At 43.6% G+C, this 15,046-nt stretch overlaps 1 protein-coding gene across 6 annotated transcripts in view; it reads right to left on the bottom strand.

The window, feature by feature from the left end:
- Positions 1 to 15,046, bottom strand: part of LOC147337090 (protein NLRC3-like) — a 290,822-nt gene that overhangs the window by 40,318 nt on the left and 235,458 nt on the right. For 5 of the 6 annotated variants that reach the window (XM_086285762.1, XM_086285763.1, XM_086285772.1 and 2 more), the window contains 2 exons: positions 13,348 to 13,394; positions 12,485 to 13,199 (listed from right to left, as the gene is read on the bottom strand). The exons of the other annotated variant lie outside the window; for it this stretch is intronic. In XM_086285762.1, the coding sequence (XP_086141888.1) occupies positions 12,661 to 13,199; positions 13,348 to 13,394 (586 nt within the window). In that variant the 3' untranslated portion in view covers positions 12,485 to 12,660. Of the gene's footprint in view, positions 1 to 12,484; positions 13,200 to 13,347; positions 13,395 to 15,046 lie in introns of those variants that run through there. 6 annotated transcript variants of the gene reach the window in all.

Below are 15,046 nucleotides of genomic sequence, written 5' to 3' on the forward strand. Positions count from 1 at the left end.
CTGCTGTTACATGTTGTACAGCTCTTATTGTTACTGTAAGTCTCGTGTTTCTTATTTGTGTGAGGCTTTGCTCCTGCCCGTCACTCTGCTGCTGTTCCATGTTGTACAGCTCTTATTGTTACTGTAAGTCTCGTAGTTCTTATTTGTGTGAGACTTTGCTCCTGCCCGTCACTCTGCTGCTGTTCCATGTTGTACAGCTCTTATTGTTACTGTAAGTCTCGTAGTTCTTATTTGTGTGAGACTTTGCTCCTGCCCGTCACTCTGCTGCTGTTCCATGTTGTACAGCTCTTATTGTTACTGTAAGTCTCGTGTTTCTTATTTGTGTGAGGCTTTGCTCCTGCCCGTCACTCTGCTGCTGGAGCACCGGGATTTCCCCAATCAGGACAATAACGGATGTTTCTGTTCGTTTCTGTTGTATACATGTTTTATATCAGAGCATCTCCCAGAATCTGAACTGATCAAAAAGTGCCGACATGTCCGGAGGGATTTTGGCCCACTCCTCTTTACAGCTGCTTCCACAGATTTAGTAAAGGAGGCTCTGGAGGCTGGCTAGCCCACTTCTTCTTTAGCCACTGCTTTGTTTGCACCCATCCACGGCCACCACTGTGTGTTTGACTGTGGGGATGTTGGTGTGTCACACTCAGCATTTCTCAGCCTTCAGCCAATCATCCAGACGGTCAAACCTGAGACGGGCTTGTACATGCTAAACCGCGTGGGTGCTGCAGTAGTTCAATCCTCTACCAGTGTTACCAGTATGTGGTGACTGTCATCCACCTGCCTTCTCACCATTAACCAGCTCCTCCTGTGTGAGTTTGGGCCCATCCAGCACCTTTCCTATGATCATCCTCCGCCCATGAGGCTGACAGAGGCTGACTGATCACATCATGGTCAGAACTGCTGCACCCACAGTCACCGAGCTTCATGCTGACGCCCTTTGCATGTATATGCTGAGAGTCCCACAGCCAGTCTGTGGGATCCAGGGTTGTAGAGGATCACACACTTCATTCAGGGACATGCAGATCTGTTCATAACTGATATGTTTTTTGTTCGATGTTTCTAAACTCAGGTAAAAATCAGAGACTGTTCATTTCTCTGTAAGTGAGCAAACTTATAAATTCAGCAGGGAGGATAATTGTTTCCCCGTCGTAGTTCAGTGTAGCTAGTCTCTTAACCCCCAACCAACCCGCTGCACCTCCTCCCTCCCCTCCCTCTCATAAAATATTGAGAGAGCCTGGCACTAGGCCAGACGCCCCCCTCCCTCTCTGCCAGGCAGACTGACGGAGCATGTGGCTGTGGGAGGGGCACGAAGGGCGGCTCGGCTGAGGAGATACAGTAACCATGAACATATTCGTTCTCTAAATGAACGCCACGAGTTGTTCCCACATCGAGCTGCTCTACTCTGAACTCATTCACACGAGCACTTTCTGCTCGAGTGCTTCCTCTGTTCACAGCCACACTCACGGATGCGCTGGAGAACAGCTCGGGTAAGAAGTGTGAACAACATGCTGGCATTTCATTCTACCTGCAGTGGTCAAATCAAGGCAGTGGTCAAATCTAGCTTCTTTCAGCTCAGGCAGCTGCAAAAACAAAGCCAATTCTTTCACGGCAGCACTTTGAGACAGTGATCCAGGCCTTTGTCAGCACTCGGCTGCATTACTGTGATGACCTTCATGTTGGGGTCAGCGCATCATATATTAGTCAAAATGCTGCAGCTCGTCTTTTAACTGGCACTCGAAAGTTTGAGCACATTTCCCCTGTTTTAGCTTCACGTCACTGGCTGCCCATTTCTTTTAGGATTCATTTTAAAATTCTTTTATTTACTTTTAAAGCTCTCCATGGCCTCGCCCCATCTCATCTCTCTGAGCTGCGACAGCCTCATACAGGCCAGCTGATCAGCTGCTCCTGCATGTACCCAGGACTGGGCGTAAACTTAGAGGAGATCCTGCTTTTGCTGTAGCAGCTGCAAACTGTGGAGCGAGCTTCCTTTGGAGATCAGACAGGCCTCTTCTTTACCTGTTTTTAAGTCTTGAAAACCCGCCTCTTTACCCTGAGCTTTGACACCACGTGAGATGTTGGTTTTTATTTCAGTTGTTTTTAGGTGATTCGATGCTGTTTTATCTTGTTTTGTTTTCATTTGATGTTTTATGTGTTTTATTTATTTATTTTGCTGTTTTCTGTTGTTCTATTGTTTTAACTTATTTTCCGTGCAGCACTTTGTTCCTGTGCTGGCTATTTTAAAGTGCTTTATAAATAAGATTGGATTGGATTGGACTGCCACCAACAGCTCTGTAACACACTGTGCACACAATGCTATCATTGTCTTTTCTTTTTAGCTGCTTTTACATTTTAGTTGCTGACTTCTGATAAACTGAATAAAACAGGAGAACACACAACCTGGAAATCTTCAACCACACACAAAATACATACGTTTCCCTGGTAAAGTACACAACCTCTGCAGTACCGCTGAGTTTTCTACAAGCGCACAAAGCTGCTACCAGCTCTGCTGCTGTGACCTGTGTTACCTGTGTTAGGCTCTTACATCCATACGATGGTTGAAGGACCGGCCATGTCCCGTCACGTGTGTGTGTGTGTGTGTGTGTGTGTGTGTGTGTGTGTGTGTGTGTGTGTGTGTGTGAGAACTGAAATGCTTTTACACTCAGCAGCATATTAAACATATAAGGAGAATCCTGTGCTAACGGCTGTCTAAATGACTCGGGTAAAGTTTGTAGCATGGTGCTTGTTGTTTTGTCTGCTTCCTCTTGTCTTTGCACTAGGATGATGTCGGTCTAAATGTGCAGTCATATTCGTTGTGTTCCCACTAGTGCTGTCAGGTTAATCTCGTTGAAATGATGTTAACACCACAACACGGCAAATCTCCGTTAACGAGCTACCGCCGATCGCCCCGTGCGTGGGGCTAGACGGCCAACACGTTAACGAGCTAACTGCGCTAACACACTAGTTCCCACCCATGTAATTGAGCATTGCGTGACACATCCAACATACTGTTTTACTTTAGTCCATGACTCGCTTACCTTCAGGGTCATACGTCACATGAAAACCAAAATAGTTCCAAACACCAGATCTGAATGAGGGTGGGGGAGGTTCGTTTGCCATGTTGCAACGAGCTTAGCTTCTGTCTCGCTAGCTTGCCCTGCGCTCAGTGGATCTGCACTCGACAGTGCAGCCTAGGCGGAGTAGTCGAACGCAGATCCACTGAGCGCTCAACACAGACAGCATCTGCAGAAGGAAAGTTGATGAAATAAATTAAAAATTTTGTATTGTTCGATACATATGCGTACCGAACCGAAAGCACTGTATCGAACGGTTCAATATCGATACGAATATCGTTGCACCCCTAGTGTTTAGGCCAGAGATGCTCTTCAAACAGCGGACAGACATGACCACATTACAAGAACATGGTGTGAGTCCGATTTGATATTCCAGTCAACGCTGAGAGACCTTAACCAGGAAGTCAGAGGTCAGCTGATGCTGCGAGCAGGAAGTGAACCAAGGGAAAGGTCCACTCTACTCAATCTCAAAGAAAATATGCTGGTATTTGTTGATGTTGATGGTACAATAAAAATATATAATATAATAAATAATAAAATATCATGTGATGATGAGATGTGTTGTTGGTGTTTGTATTTTCTGTAAATGTCTTTTTTAATGTAAATGCTTTGTTCCAGACGGACAGGGAATCAGTTGCTGTACGATGACATCATCTTGATGTTGACGAGGAGGGCGAGAAAAACTAGTTTAGTCCTGCAGATGGCGATCTTGCACCGTGTTCAGAGAGCCGACACTTTGATGGTGCTGCTCTACTCAGCTTACTTTAGCCTGGGTTGGACTCTGTATGAGCAGCTTCCACTCTGGTTTCACTCTTAAACACACTTGTTTGATTTCACTTGTAAAAGTTGAAGAATAAATATTTTATTACAAAATTATTTGTTGATGCATTTTTTTAGGGTCAAATATCCTGTTTGATTTGAGGAATGAACTGTTAGGGTGGAAAAAGTGAATCAGGTTAAAATAGTGGTGCTTTATATCAGTGAAGATGTATAATGTAATTTAAAATGTTGATGATGGGTTGTAGTGGGCTTGTACTTACAAAACTGCCTCATTTTATTGGAACGATCCACAGTTGCATCCATTCACGGATGACATCTGACATCATTTGACATCTGGTCTGAACACGTTTGTACACAAGATGCCTCAGTTCTGGATGTTCCCACAGACTCCTCTGTGCACCTAAAGAAAAGGTCAAGGGTCAGCAGCACATGTAGTTGGGACAATTCTTCAGTCGCACAAACTACACAATCATTTTCCTCCAATGACGACTTTTCACTTGCAGAAATGGTCCTGTGTGATTTCCAGGCTGTGATATAAAAACTAGTTCCTAATGGCAGCGACTCACTCAGTAAACATGTGTTTCCTTCACCAACCTCACACACAGATCCAATAAGATCAGGAAGTGGGCAGTATAGTACAATATGTGTTATTCTGTGCTGCACTGCCCAAACTAAAGATCTGCTGAAGTGTTGGAAATGATCCAGATGTTTATTTTGGACGATACAGCAGAAGATCAGACATGAAAGTGGAGATAACACAGAAGACCTGCAGCAAAGGTCAGAGGTCAGACTGGGCCCCTGGATTCAACAATGAGCCAATGATCATCAAGCAGTGACTAAAGCAGAGCCCTGACGTTCTGACATTCATCACACAGTCAGAACAAATGTCTGCTGATGACTTCATCTCATGAAACGACTGATAGATGTCAGTTCATTGATCAGCTGAGCTGCTGATCTTCATCGTCACAGAAACATTCAGCTTGTTTCAATCAGTAAATAACTCCCACTACTCCCAGTTTGAACTGTTCCCACTCAAAATGCTGTGAGAACAATGATCATTGTAGAACTTCACAAACATCACGTGTTGTTTTCCACATGTAAGATCAGCAAACACACAGAAACTTCCTGTTGCCACACACGGCCTCTAAAATCTCTTCCACGCTTTCTGTCTGAAGTCCACTCTCTGTGTCGGATCCACAGGAAATAACAAGATCTTATTAACATGGTTTTCAATGTGTCTCCTTCCAAAAAGTCCAACCAATGAACAAATGTGTGTATTTGTGGAGGCCGAACAAAAGCATGACACATTTCTCTGTTTCTATAAACTGGAGTCAAACACAAACATGAAGAGTTTCACTGACAGACTCCAAAATGCCCCCACAGTGGATCAAAGGGAAATCCTACAGTGTGGCCAGAGACTCTTAATGGCTCCAACATCAACACATCCACAATGTTGGATCCAGTTCTGCCTCACAGAGTTACTAAGACACACCCTCTGCAGCATCACAACAGCTCCACCTGCTTCACCTGCCTCCTCAGCATCTGTACACCTGAAGAGAAAAGAAAGGCTCCAACAGCTCAAATCTACAAAGGATTCATGAAGTTTCATCCAACAATAACATGTTTGCCTTCCACAGTGTGCTGTTAGACACCACTGTACCTCTGCCATTTCAAAAAGAGCAGCTTGGGAACATTTTGGCTCCAAACACTTTGTGTTTAAGTTCTTTGTTTTCTTTGTGAAGCCGACAACATCTGGAGCTTTGTGACTCATAGAAACATCATTTTGTTCTTTAGATGACAGCAGATTGGGACTGAATAATCAATCACTATCAAACCAATAAAGACAAACATGCTGATTTTACAGGAACTTTGTTGGAGAAGCTGCAAAGACATGAAACTGGTGGAGATCCCAAACCAGTTGATAGTGCTGGTTATTCCAAATAAAGCTGTTTCCCTTTGAGATGAAATGACTTTCTGTCCTGATATATAATAAAGATGTTGTTGTTTTTGAGCCCCTGTATTAAAAGTAGTAGAGATGGACCGATCCGATATTACGTATCGGTATCGGTCCGATACTGACCTAAATTACTGGATCGGATATCGGAGAAAAATAAAAAATGTAATCCGATCCATTAAATATTACGAAAGCACCTCACAAAACTTGCAACACGCCGTAACTCACCTCAGAACGTTAGCACGTCGGAGCAGTATGCATCACGTGATAGAGCAGCTGTGGCATGCGGGACCTGTCGGTGGTCTGGATAGCATTTGGAGCTTCGCTAGCAACCTGGCATTTCATCTCCGACAAAGTTATCCCCAAGAGAAGTAAAGAAAGTGTGTAAGTCCATCTCTGAATGCATTCCTGCGTTAAGCTTACCAAGCGACTGCCTCTTCTTGCTGCTACTTCAATCATGAAACTGATCAATGATCAGCTGATCGGCTTTTCTGTCGCGAGTCCGTCTCTCTTGTTTGCTTTTGGCCCACTTTGCACCAGAAAGAGGAAACCAGCGGCTGAACAACAGCAGCACGTTTAAGCTTGATTAGCTGTTGTTAGAATTTATTTAATATTACTTTCTACTCGAGGATCTTTTTCTACGTAGCTGACGCTGGTAACTGTGCAGGGGTGGATCTAGCAAAGTTTAGCCAGGGGGGCCGATAGGGCATTAACTGGGAAAAGGGGGCACAAAGACATACTTTTCTTTCTTATTCTCATTTAAAATGTCGAGCTTTTAATAAATAATTATCTGACACCCAAAGTTTTAATTTGATGTAAAATGAATAGAAGTCAATTACTGTATATAGTGACTATTAAGTCTAATATATATACCCTAGTAAGCTATAGTACTTTTTCCTTTGGGAAGGTACCATCTGTGCAGTCTGCAATTTTGTTGAAGAAAGATGTTGAATCTATTTAATATTTCTTGAAAAATAATTGATTTCTGTGCATTTTTTTTCACACTGCATCAAATTAAGGTTGATTACGTCGATTAAGCATCATGAGGTGGCGCGTGAGGGGTGGTTCCCTATTTTTTATTTATTTATTTTTGTTGTTGCTGGGAGTTGGAACCCTATTAGTTAGGTTGCTTAATATTTACACTAAGTACTCTTTAAAATACCAGAATAGGGAGGATGGTGTAGGTCTAAGTTTATTAGATTGATCAGTATTGCTGAACTATGAAATATTTTTTTGTATACAGGTATAACAGAATAGCTTTAGTGTAGTTGTTGTTTTAAACTTGAGTATGAACTTGCAGACTTGCAAAATGCAGCAAGATATTTTAAAAAACAGTTTTGTTGATTAAAAAACACTATATCGGATTCATATCGGTATCGGCAGATATCCAAATTTATGATATCGGTATCGGACATAAAAAGGTGGTATCGTGCCATCTCTAAAAAGTAGTTTAAAGTCAGCTTGAGTTTGATGTCTTTATGTCAAAGCTGCTCATGATGTTGAGCTGCTGATGGAATAAAAACAATATAAAAGCATGTAGTCCAGACTTAAATGTAGCCTGTTGTTAGCTGAGGTCCACACACAGTGTTTGACAGTGTAAAGTGTGTGAAAGGGCTGCTGGTGGAGCTCACTAGGATGAGCAGGTGACCACGAGGTGGAGAGCAGCTGGCCTGGCTTTGACCCGGGCCACGCCCCCTTTCTCTCTGCTTTGCTGTCACTTATCTTCACTGCTCTGTCCAATAAAGCTGAAAAAGGCCCCGAATCAAAGAAATCTGCTGCAGCCTCTGAAATGTCTTCTGTTTCCTTCCCGACGGCTTTTTCACCGTCAGCCCATCAGACAGTCCAGCAGCATTTATGATGATGTCATGATGTTGAAGAGGCTGCTACGGTGGCCTCCCATGACCCCCAGCCTCATCACAGCTGAGATGCAGACATTTGAAAACATTCAGCAGACAACTGAATAACAGTCCAACACAACAGTCTGTGTGCAGACACACACTGACCTTTCATATAGTCAAACACAGCTGGTTGAGTCATTTCTCTGTGAGTCTAAAGTGAATCTAGTATTTGAAAGTCCACTTCCTGTATTTGTTGTTGAAGACTTCTTCAGCTTCTTCTCAAGGACATCAGCTGCTTGTTTGGCAGCAGAGGCAGTTAAGAAGCTTCCTGAAAAACACTGAACAGTGAGTTCACTGTGGCATATGACAGATTCAGCTTTCTGTGTGCAAATGTGTCTGTGTCGACCTTTCAAATGCTGTTGAATCCAAAACATCAGCGGCTCCTCGGCTGCTCGCTTCATGCACTTCTGTCTGTGTGACAGTCCAATGACATCACAGCTGTTTCCAGCCCCAGTGTCTCAGGACTGGACACCTTTAAACATGTCGAGGATCAAACAGCGTCCAGCTAAACACACATGAAACTATCAGAGCTGACAATCATTCCAATAACATCTAATGGTTCATGTATGTAGACACAGGACTACAAGGAAATGGCTCTCAGCATCTGGCTGTGGGAACACATGAGTCCCTGTTTGTGTTCAGATTGTGTGCATGTTTTAGACGTGTGTCACATGTAGAAACACAACAATCCCACAATGACACACAGATGTGTTTGACACAGCTGTGCAGCTGTAAGTTGTTTCTAATGATTCATTGAAGCTCTTCTAACATTCTGGAGACGATCAGTACATGAATCTGTTCAACACGACAACAATTTGACTTCAGTGTGAACGTTTGCATTAAATAACCTTCTTCATCCAGCTGACAGCATCTTCATCCTATGATGTGAACAGTTCCTCCTGTTGATGACAAACCTCTGACAGGATCTGCTTGAGGAGCTTTTTCATGTGCAGCTCTCTGAGCTCAGGGCTGAGCTGCTGTTTCATCTTTAAGAGCTGCTGCCTCCTCGCCGGACTTGTTCTCCTCTTCTTCTCCTAATGACACCATTTCTGCTTCATATTAAATTCAATAAAGATGCTGACATGTATCTGTAGCAACAACATCATTGAATCTAGAACAACTGGAGCCAAACCAGTGGCTCTGCTGGGATCACTGGTGAGCCAACACTTCCTTGTTGATGCAGATTTCAGGGCTTCCTTTTGCTCCTCCGTTATAACTGTTCTCTCTTCTCAACACATGATGACACAAAGGAATCAGCAGTGACAAAGATGATGCTGAAGAGAAGCACACACTTCACACATATAACAGAGCAGTGCAGTTACACACACCTCTGCTCGACATCAGGCCTCAAACAAAGACACAAAACACTAACTTGACTCTAAACAGAAGAAACGAGCAGCTGTTTCTGTTCTGTGCTTATTTATATTTGACACACATGCTTCTCTTTGTGCAAACACACATCGCACTATAAGGGTAACCTCGCACACAATGATTGGACAGCACAGTGATGATGCTGGGAGATCCTATACGCAGCAACACAGAAACACTGAGAACTTTAAACAATGATGGAAAGTGTTATAAATGACTTGTTGGCCTCTGATCTGTCACAAACAGCTGAAACGTGTCTCTCATGAGTCACATGAAGGTTTTTGACAGAAAGGACAAAAAGTAGCTGCAGTCAGTTTGTGTCATTTTTATATTTATTCATCTGGGAGAAAAATCTGAGGGACATTAAAATGTGTTTTCAACAGAGACAAGAACATGAATATAACAGAACAGGTAAATGAACATGTTTCAAGTAAACAGCTGGACTGATCAGGTCCAAACACAGAGTGATAAACTTGTCAAACAGCTGTCATATCTTTATATAGAAGCTCTTTATAAATGCTGCTCACTGCAGTCTGTTTACTAATAATGTCAAAGTGTTAGAAACACAGAAACATCAGAATGGTCTTTGTTCACAGAAACCTGTCTGGGATCCTTTGTTGTTCTTTTGATGCAGAGTTACATTATAAATATAAAGAGTTATTTCAGAGTCTCATCAGTTTTCCTGCATGTCTTTATTTAACACATCAGCAGGGCTGAAGCTCTCATGTTAAACACACACTGATCTATGGACACGTTCATGTGTTTCTAACAGAACCAGGCTGTTATCAGCCTGCACTAACATTATGTCACACACACTGAATGTAACAGTGACAGTTTACATCATCACACAATCAGCTGTGATTGTTTCACTGTCATCAAACGAGTCAACAGGAAGTAGAATCAATAGAAACCAATCATTTACTGACAGCATGTCTGATGGAAATAAGTGCAGATTATGTATGAAGTCTAACTGCACACAGTAACTGTGTTACAATAAGGACTTAACAGCGCCCTCTGCTGGAGTGTTTCAGTACTGCGTTAACTAGAATACACCACCTCCTCCTCACACCACCTGCTACAGCTCTACTCTTCTATGACTACAGTCATCCACAGCACTGATGTGAGGTCACATGGTTCATATGTAAGGAGCACAGCTGACCTCAGGTCAGTTTAATGACTGTGAGCAGCAGCTGTGTTATTGTCACTGTGACAGGGAGACACTCTCAGACACAGCGCTCATGTCAGCTTGTTCTCATGCAGGAGGATCAGGAGCTCCATGTTTGTCTTTCTGTTTGAATCATGATGTGTTTGTGCCATCAGAGTCTGTCATGAGTACTCAGGGTTTCACAGCAGCTCTTCTGGATGCTGACGAGGACTCCAACCTCATGTTTCACCTCTCTGAGCTTCTGATGTCTGTGAACACTCGTGTTTCTTCTCTGGGCTCATCTGGACAAAAACACCTTTCTGTGTTTGGCTGCAGCCTCATTCTGACTGACAGGAAGTGTGTTATCCATGAGCTGCACTTCTGTGAGGAAGTTTCCTGCTGTGTTTCCTGTCTGTGGACAAACACGAGTGTTCCAGCTGAGGACTTGGTTCCTTCCACCTGTCCATACAGGACATCACGCTGTCTGCAGCTCTGTAAATGCAGCTCCAGGTCCTTCCACGTGCTGCTCTGTATTTGTGCAGTTTGTAGTGTGTCCTGGGAAACGTAGCACACATGGTGTTCTTCTGCTGTTTCCTCCTTTCACTGAGTGTGAAACACTGACGCTGTGCTGTTGTTCACAGAGGGGAGCTGATTCTAGCTGCAGCTGGACTCTGTCATCTAACTGAATGTGTTGGTGCTGATCACGGGGCTCTGAGGGGGGAGCAGCAGGAGGACTCTGGATGCTGACGTCAGTGTATCTGTGGAAGCTCCCACAGCGTGTCTGTCATTCAATATTGTGCTGTATATTGTATCTATGCAAAGATGAACAGACTGTGTGTTCACTGGTCTCTGTGCTGCAGCTCTGATGTCATCATCACTCCCTCCTCCACCCTCAGCAGTCCCAGCATGCTGCTGTGGTGCACCCCACCCTCACTCTACACCTGAGACCACACCCTCCACCTCAATATACACCACAGTTTTCTCTGCTGTGGAAATGAGATCAGGAGGAAATCATCATTATTATTATTTAATAAACGCTCACATTAATGTGGGCTTATTTGTTTCATATTAGAAACATTAGTTGAGTGTTTTTAGTATAAAATGGTCAAAGTCCCTCTTTTTGCTCCTCCCCTCACCTGTGGATGGACGCTGCTGTTACCGTGGTGACAGCTTGGATGTGTTTCAGTCCTGCCTGGTTATCACTGCAGGAATCTTTCACATTTATTACAGGTAATAACTCTGATTTTTCTGTGTATTATGAACCAAATGTATCCTGATACACACAGAGATGGATGAGCAGAGGTTTTTTTGCAGTTTATGTAGTTACTATGGACTTAATGCATACATATTATTAAAATTAGGGCTATAACAGTTGTATTGATGTATAGCAACTTGAAATGCTCCCACAAATGGCTCCACAGCATGTAAAAATATAACAAAAGCTCTGGCGGACTTGGTTCTGTGGTCAGTCTTAAAGGGTGAAGTTAAACTCTGTAATCTTCACTGTGTCACAGAGTTCAGTGAGTCCCGTTATTCACAGTATCAATCAGATCATCAGAGAACAGCTGATCAGCAATCAGTGGTGCCAACAGCGCCTCCTGTGGTGAGAGGATGCAATAATGCAATGTAGCATTTTTCCACTCAACACTTGCAGTCATGGAAACTGTCTGTTGGATCTGTGTGACGTTGCTTTCTTGGTTAGAGTTCCTCACAAATGTCCAGATGATTCTTCTAATGAGGCGTCGACCATGTTTGCAGCTCTTTGGAAGAAAACGTCGCCCTTTGCCATCCTTACTTTTCTTTGACTTCTTCAAATGCAGCTGAACTCCAGCTGGTATTTTCTTGGACTTTGCAGCTGTTTCTGGTCATCAGTTCATTCCTGCAAACCTCTGAAGCTGAACAACAATGATGCTGCATTGCTGGCTGATCCCAAAAGGTTGATTCTGTTCATCTGGACGTTTTCAGAAACGTTTGCTCACTGATCAGGTGACTTCTTCAGTCTCAGCTGACTGCAGCTTTACAAGCTTACAAACAGCACATTTGCACAATGACTGAAAGCAGCAGCACCTGATATATATGATACTAATATAATACATATACATATATAATCCATACTAATGATGAAGGAACTGAGCTCACAGTCCATTGTTCATTCAGTGAACTACTCAGTTTATTTTGGGCCTCAGAAATGCTCACTCTGTTTGTACATCACTGTCAGCAATAGACTCATTCTGCTGTGTGGACAGGAACACATGTGACATCACTTCCTGTTTGTTTGTGACTGAAGAAGTTTACAAGGAATCATTTAGAAGAGTTTCAAACATCAACTGATTGAATCCATGAATCTGAAAACGTGTTTGTGAGTGAAAGAGACAGACATGTACAGACTGAACTATCTGTTCAACAGTCAGAGTGTTTCTGTAACAGGAGACACTCTTTACACTCCACTCAGCACAGGGACACTGAGCCACCAGGAGACCTGAACATAAACGCAGGATAAAGAGTTTGAGTGAATGTGGTGTTGAAGGTGTGGAGGTGGATCAGAGTGTCAGAGGAGACTCTGTAGAAGGACAGAGTGCCAGCAGGACAGTCCACATACACTGCTGCTCTGTTAGAGACAGAGGAGGAGGAGGAGGAGGAGGAGATGGATGTTACTCTGTTATTGTGCCTGACATAACGAGGACCATCATTATAGCACTCCAGACTCCAGGACTGATCATTGCATCCAAACCAACAGTCAGCACTGTCTCCTTTCCTTCTGATGCTTCTGTAACTCACTGATATATAAACGTTTCCTCTCCACTTGACCTCCCAGTAACAGCGACCAGTCAGACCATTTCTACACAGCAGCTGTTTACAACCATCAAATCTGTCTGGATGATCAGGATATGACTGAACCTCCTCCACACGTGTCACCTTCCTGTTGTTGTCAGACAGTTGGAGCTTTGTGTTCACTGTGTTTGTGTCGATTGTGAGTTGACAGGAATCTGATGGAGAGAACAAACACAATCCAGCTGCAGTTATTGATCCATCATCTGTTCATTGATTGACACTTTGATGATGACTCCTGACATGATGAAGATGGTTGAATGTGTGCTGCTTTGTTTTCATGAATCCCATTAAAAACACACTTACACTTCCTCAGACCTGGTCTCAACCATCGGACTCCAGCAGGCTCCACCCTGAAAGGAGGAGGGGGGTCAGAGCAGCACAGTCAGCATGCACACATGGACATTACATGGCTCTCACACACACACTGTTACACACTGAGCTCAAAGCTCGGCTCCACTGTTTTATTCAAAGAAATCTACATTTATTTATCAGCACATTTAAAAACAGCTTGAGCCAAAGTGCTGCACAGAGTAGAGAGAAAATAGGAAACATACACAGTAATGACTATAAAGACTGGTCAGGATTGAAAGCTACAGAGTACAAATGTGTTTCCAACCGGCTTTTAAAAATGTCCAGTGTTGGTGACGACCTGATGTGAAGGGCGACTGTTCCAGAGTTTGGCTGCAGCCATCGATAAAGCTCACCTCTGTTTTTACGTCTAGTTCTGGTCAGAAGCTGCTTATCTGCAGACCTGAGGGCTCCACTTGGATTCTTTTGTTAAAGAGAGATAAGATGGAGCCAATCCATTCACAGATTTAAAGACAACCAGATCTGGAAGTGGATTCTACCACGTACTGGTAACCAGTGGAAAAAGCTGGTGATGGGTCGTCTAGCACAGACCCACCGCTGGAACCAGACAATTGATGAGGGAGAGAACTGTGACAGCGCCGTTCCTTCACTTGACCTCAGTCGCTCTCGTCTGCTCCCTCGTAACACTGCTCTTTATTGAGCTTACATGAATATGCACAAGTTCATTATGACGTCTTACACAGGTATGAACAAAGAGTACCAGTCTGTGCATAGTGTGTGTGTGTGTGTGTGTGTGTGTGTGTGTGTGTGTGTTCCAGATGTGACCCTGTGACCCCAAAGCTGGTGCTAAGAGTCCAGCGGTCCCCCTAACAAAGGGCTCTTATACTTAACCAGACACAGAGCAGGTGTCCTCCTACACCAGGGGTCTCAAACTCGCGGCCCGTGGGCCAATTGTGGCCCGCAGGACGATAGTTTTTGGCCCCACCTTAATATGAAAATGTAATGTTAGTTTGATAATGTATGACACTTTACAGTGTTGTGGGCGGAGCTGAATTAACCCACCAATCAGGGTGGGATATGGATCTCAGGGGACACCAGCCGGGCTTGATGCAAGCAGGGAAACATTTCTCAATGAGTCAAAGTTCCAGCAGCGTTGCCCTGGAGTGTTTCTTTCTTTCCTGTGCCTGGCTGGCTTCCTCCTTTCTATTGGGCAAACGCCGACATTCGCCCCAGCGCGCTGCGTTCACAACACTTCAAAAAAAGTTGTTTTTTTAAGTTGCTGCCCAGCGGGACATTATACGTATATAGATTTATACACACGTCAGTGGGATTTAAAGTTATTTTTCCACAGAGAGAGATCTCATATTAACTCTCACAGTGATGCGTAGGCGGCGGGATAAAAGAAAAGTCATGAACTCAATGCAGCCCAATTTAGTCTGCAGTCACATAGCGACACCTGTTCATCGGCAACAACAGTCCCCGGTAACCCGGACTAATTATAGGGTCGCACCGTAATTTGTGGCTCCATGTTTTTATTTGCATCACTGCGTTTGCATTGCAGCAAACATGAACATTACATATATTTCAATATAATGTAAAAGCAGTCAAAACAACTAACATCAGAAACAGCTGATGTTATTTGTTATATGTCACGGTGTCGTTTCCGCTTCTTTCTCCTGTAACAACAGCCCGG

Source organism: Aulonocara sp. 'chitande type north' Nkhata Bay, linkage group LG3 (genome assembly GCF_057382095.1).
Source record: "Aulonocara sp. 'chitande type north' Nkhata Bay isolate Kocher_YH1m ecotype deep benthic linkage group LG3, A_spYH_male_GT1.1, whole genome shotgun sequence".
Taxonomy (NCBI): domain Eukaryota; kingdom Metazoa; phylum Chordata; class Actinopteri; order Cichliformes; family Cichlidae; genus Aulonocara; species Aulonocara sp. 'chitande type north' Nkhata Bay.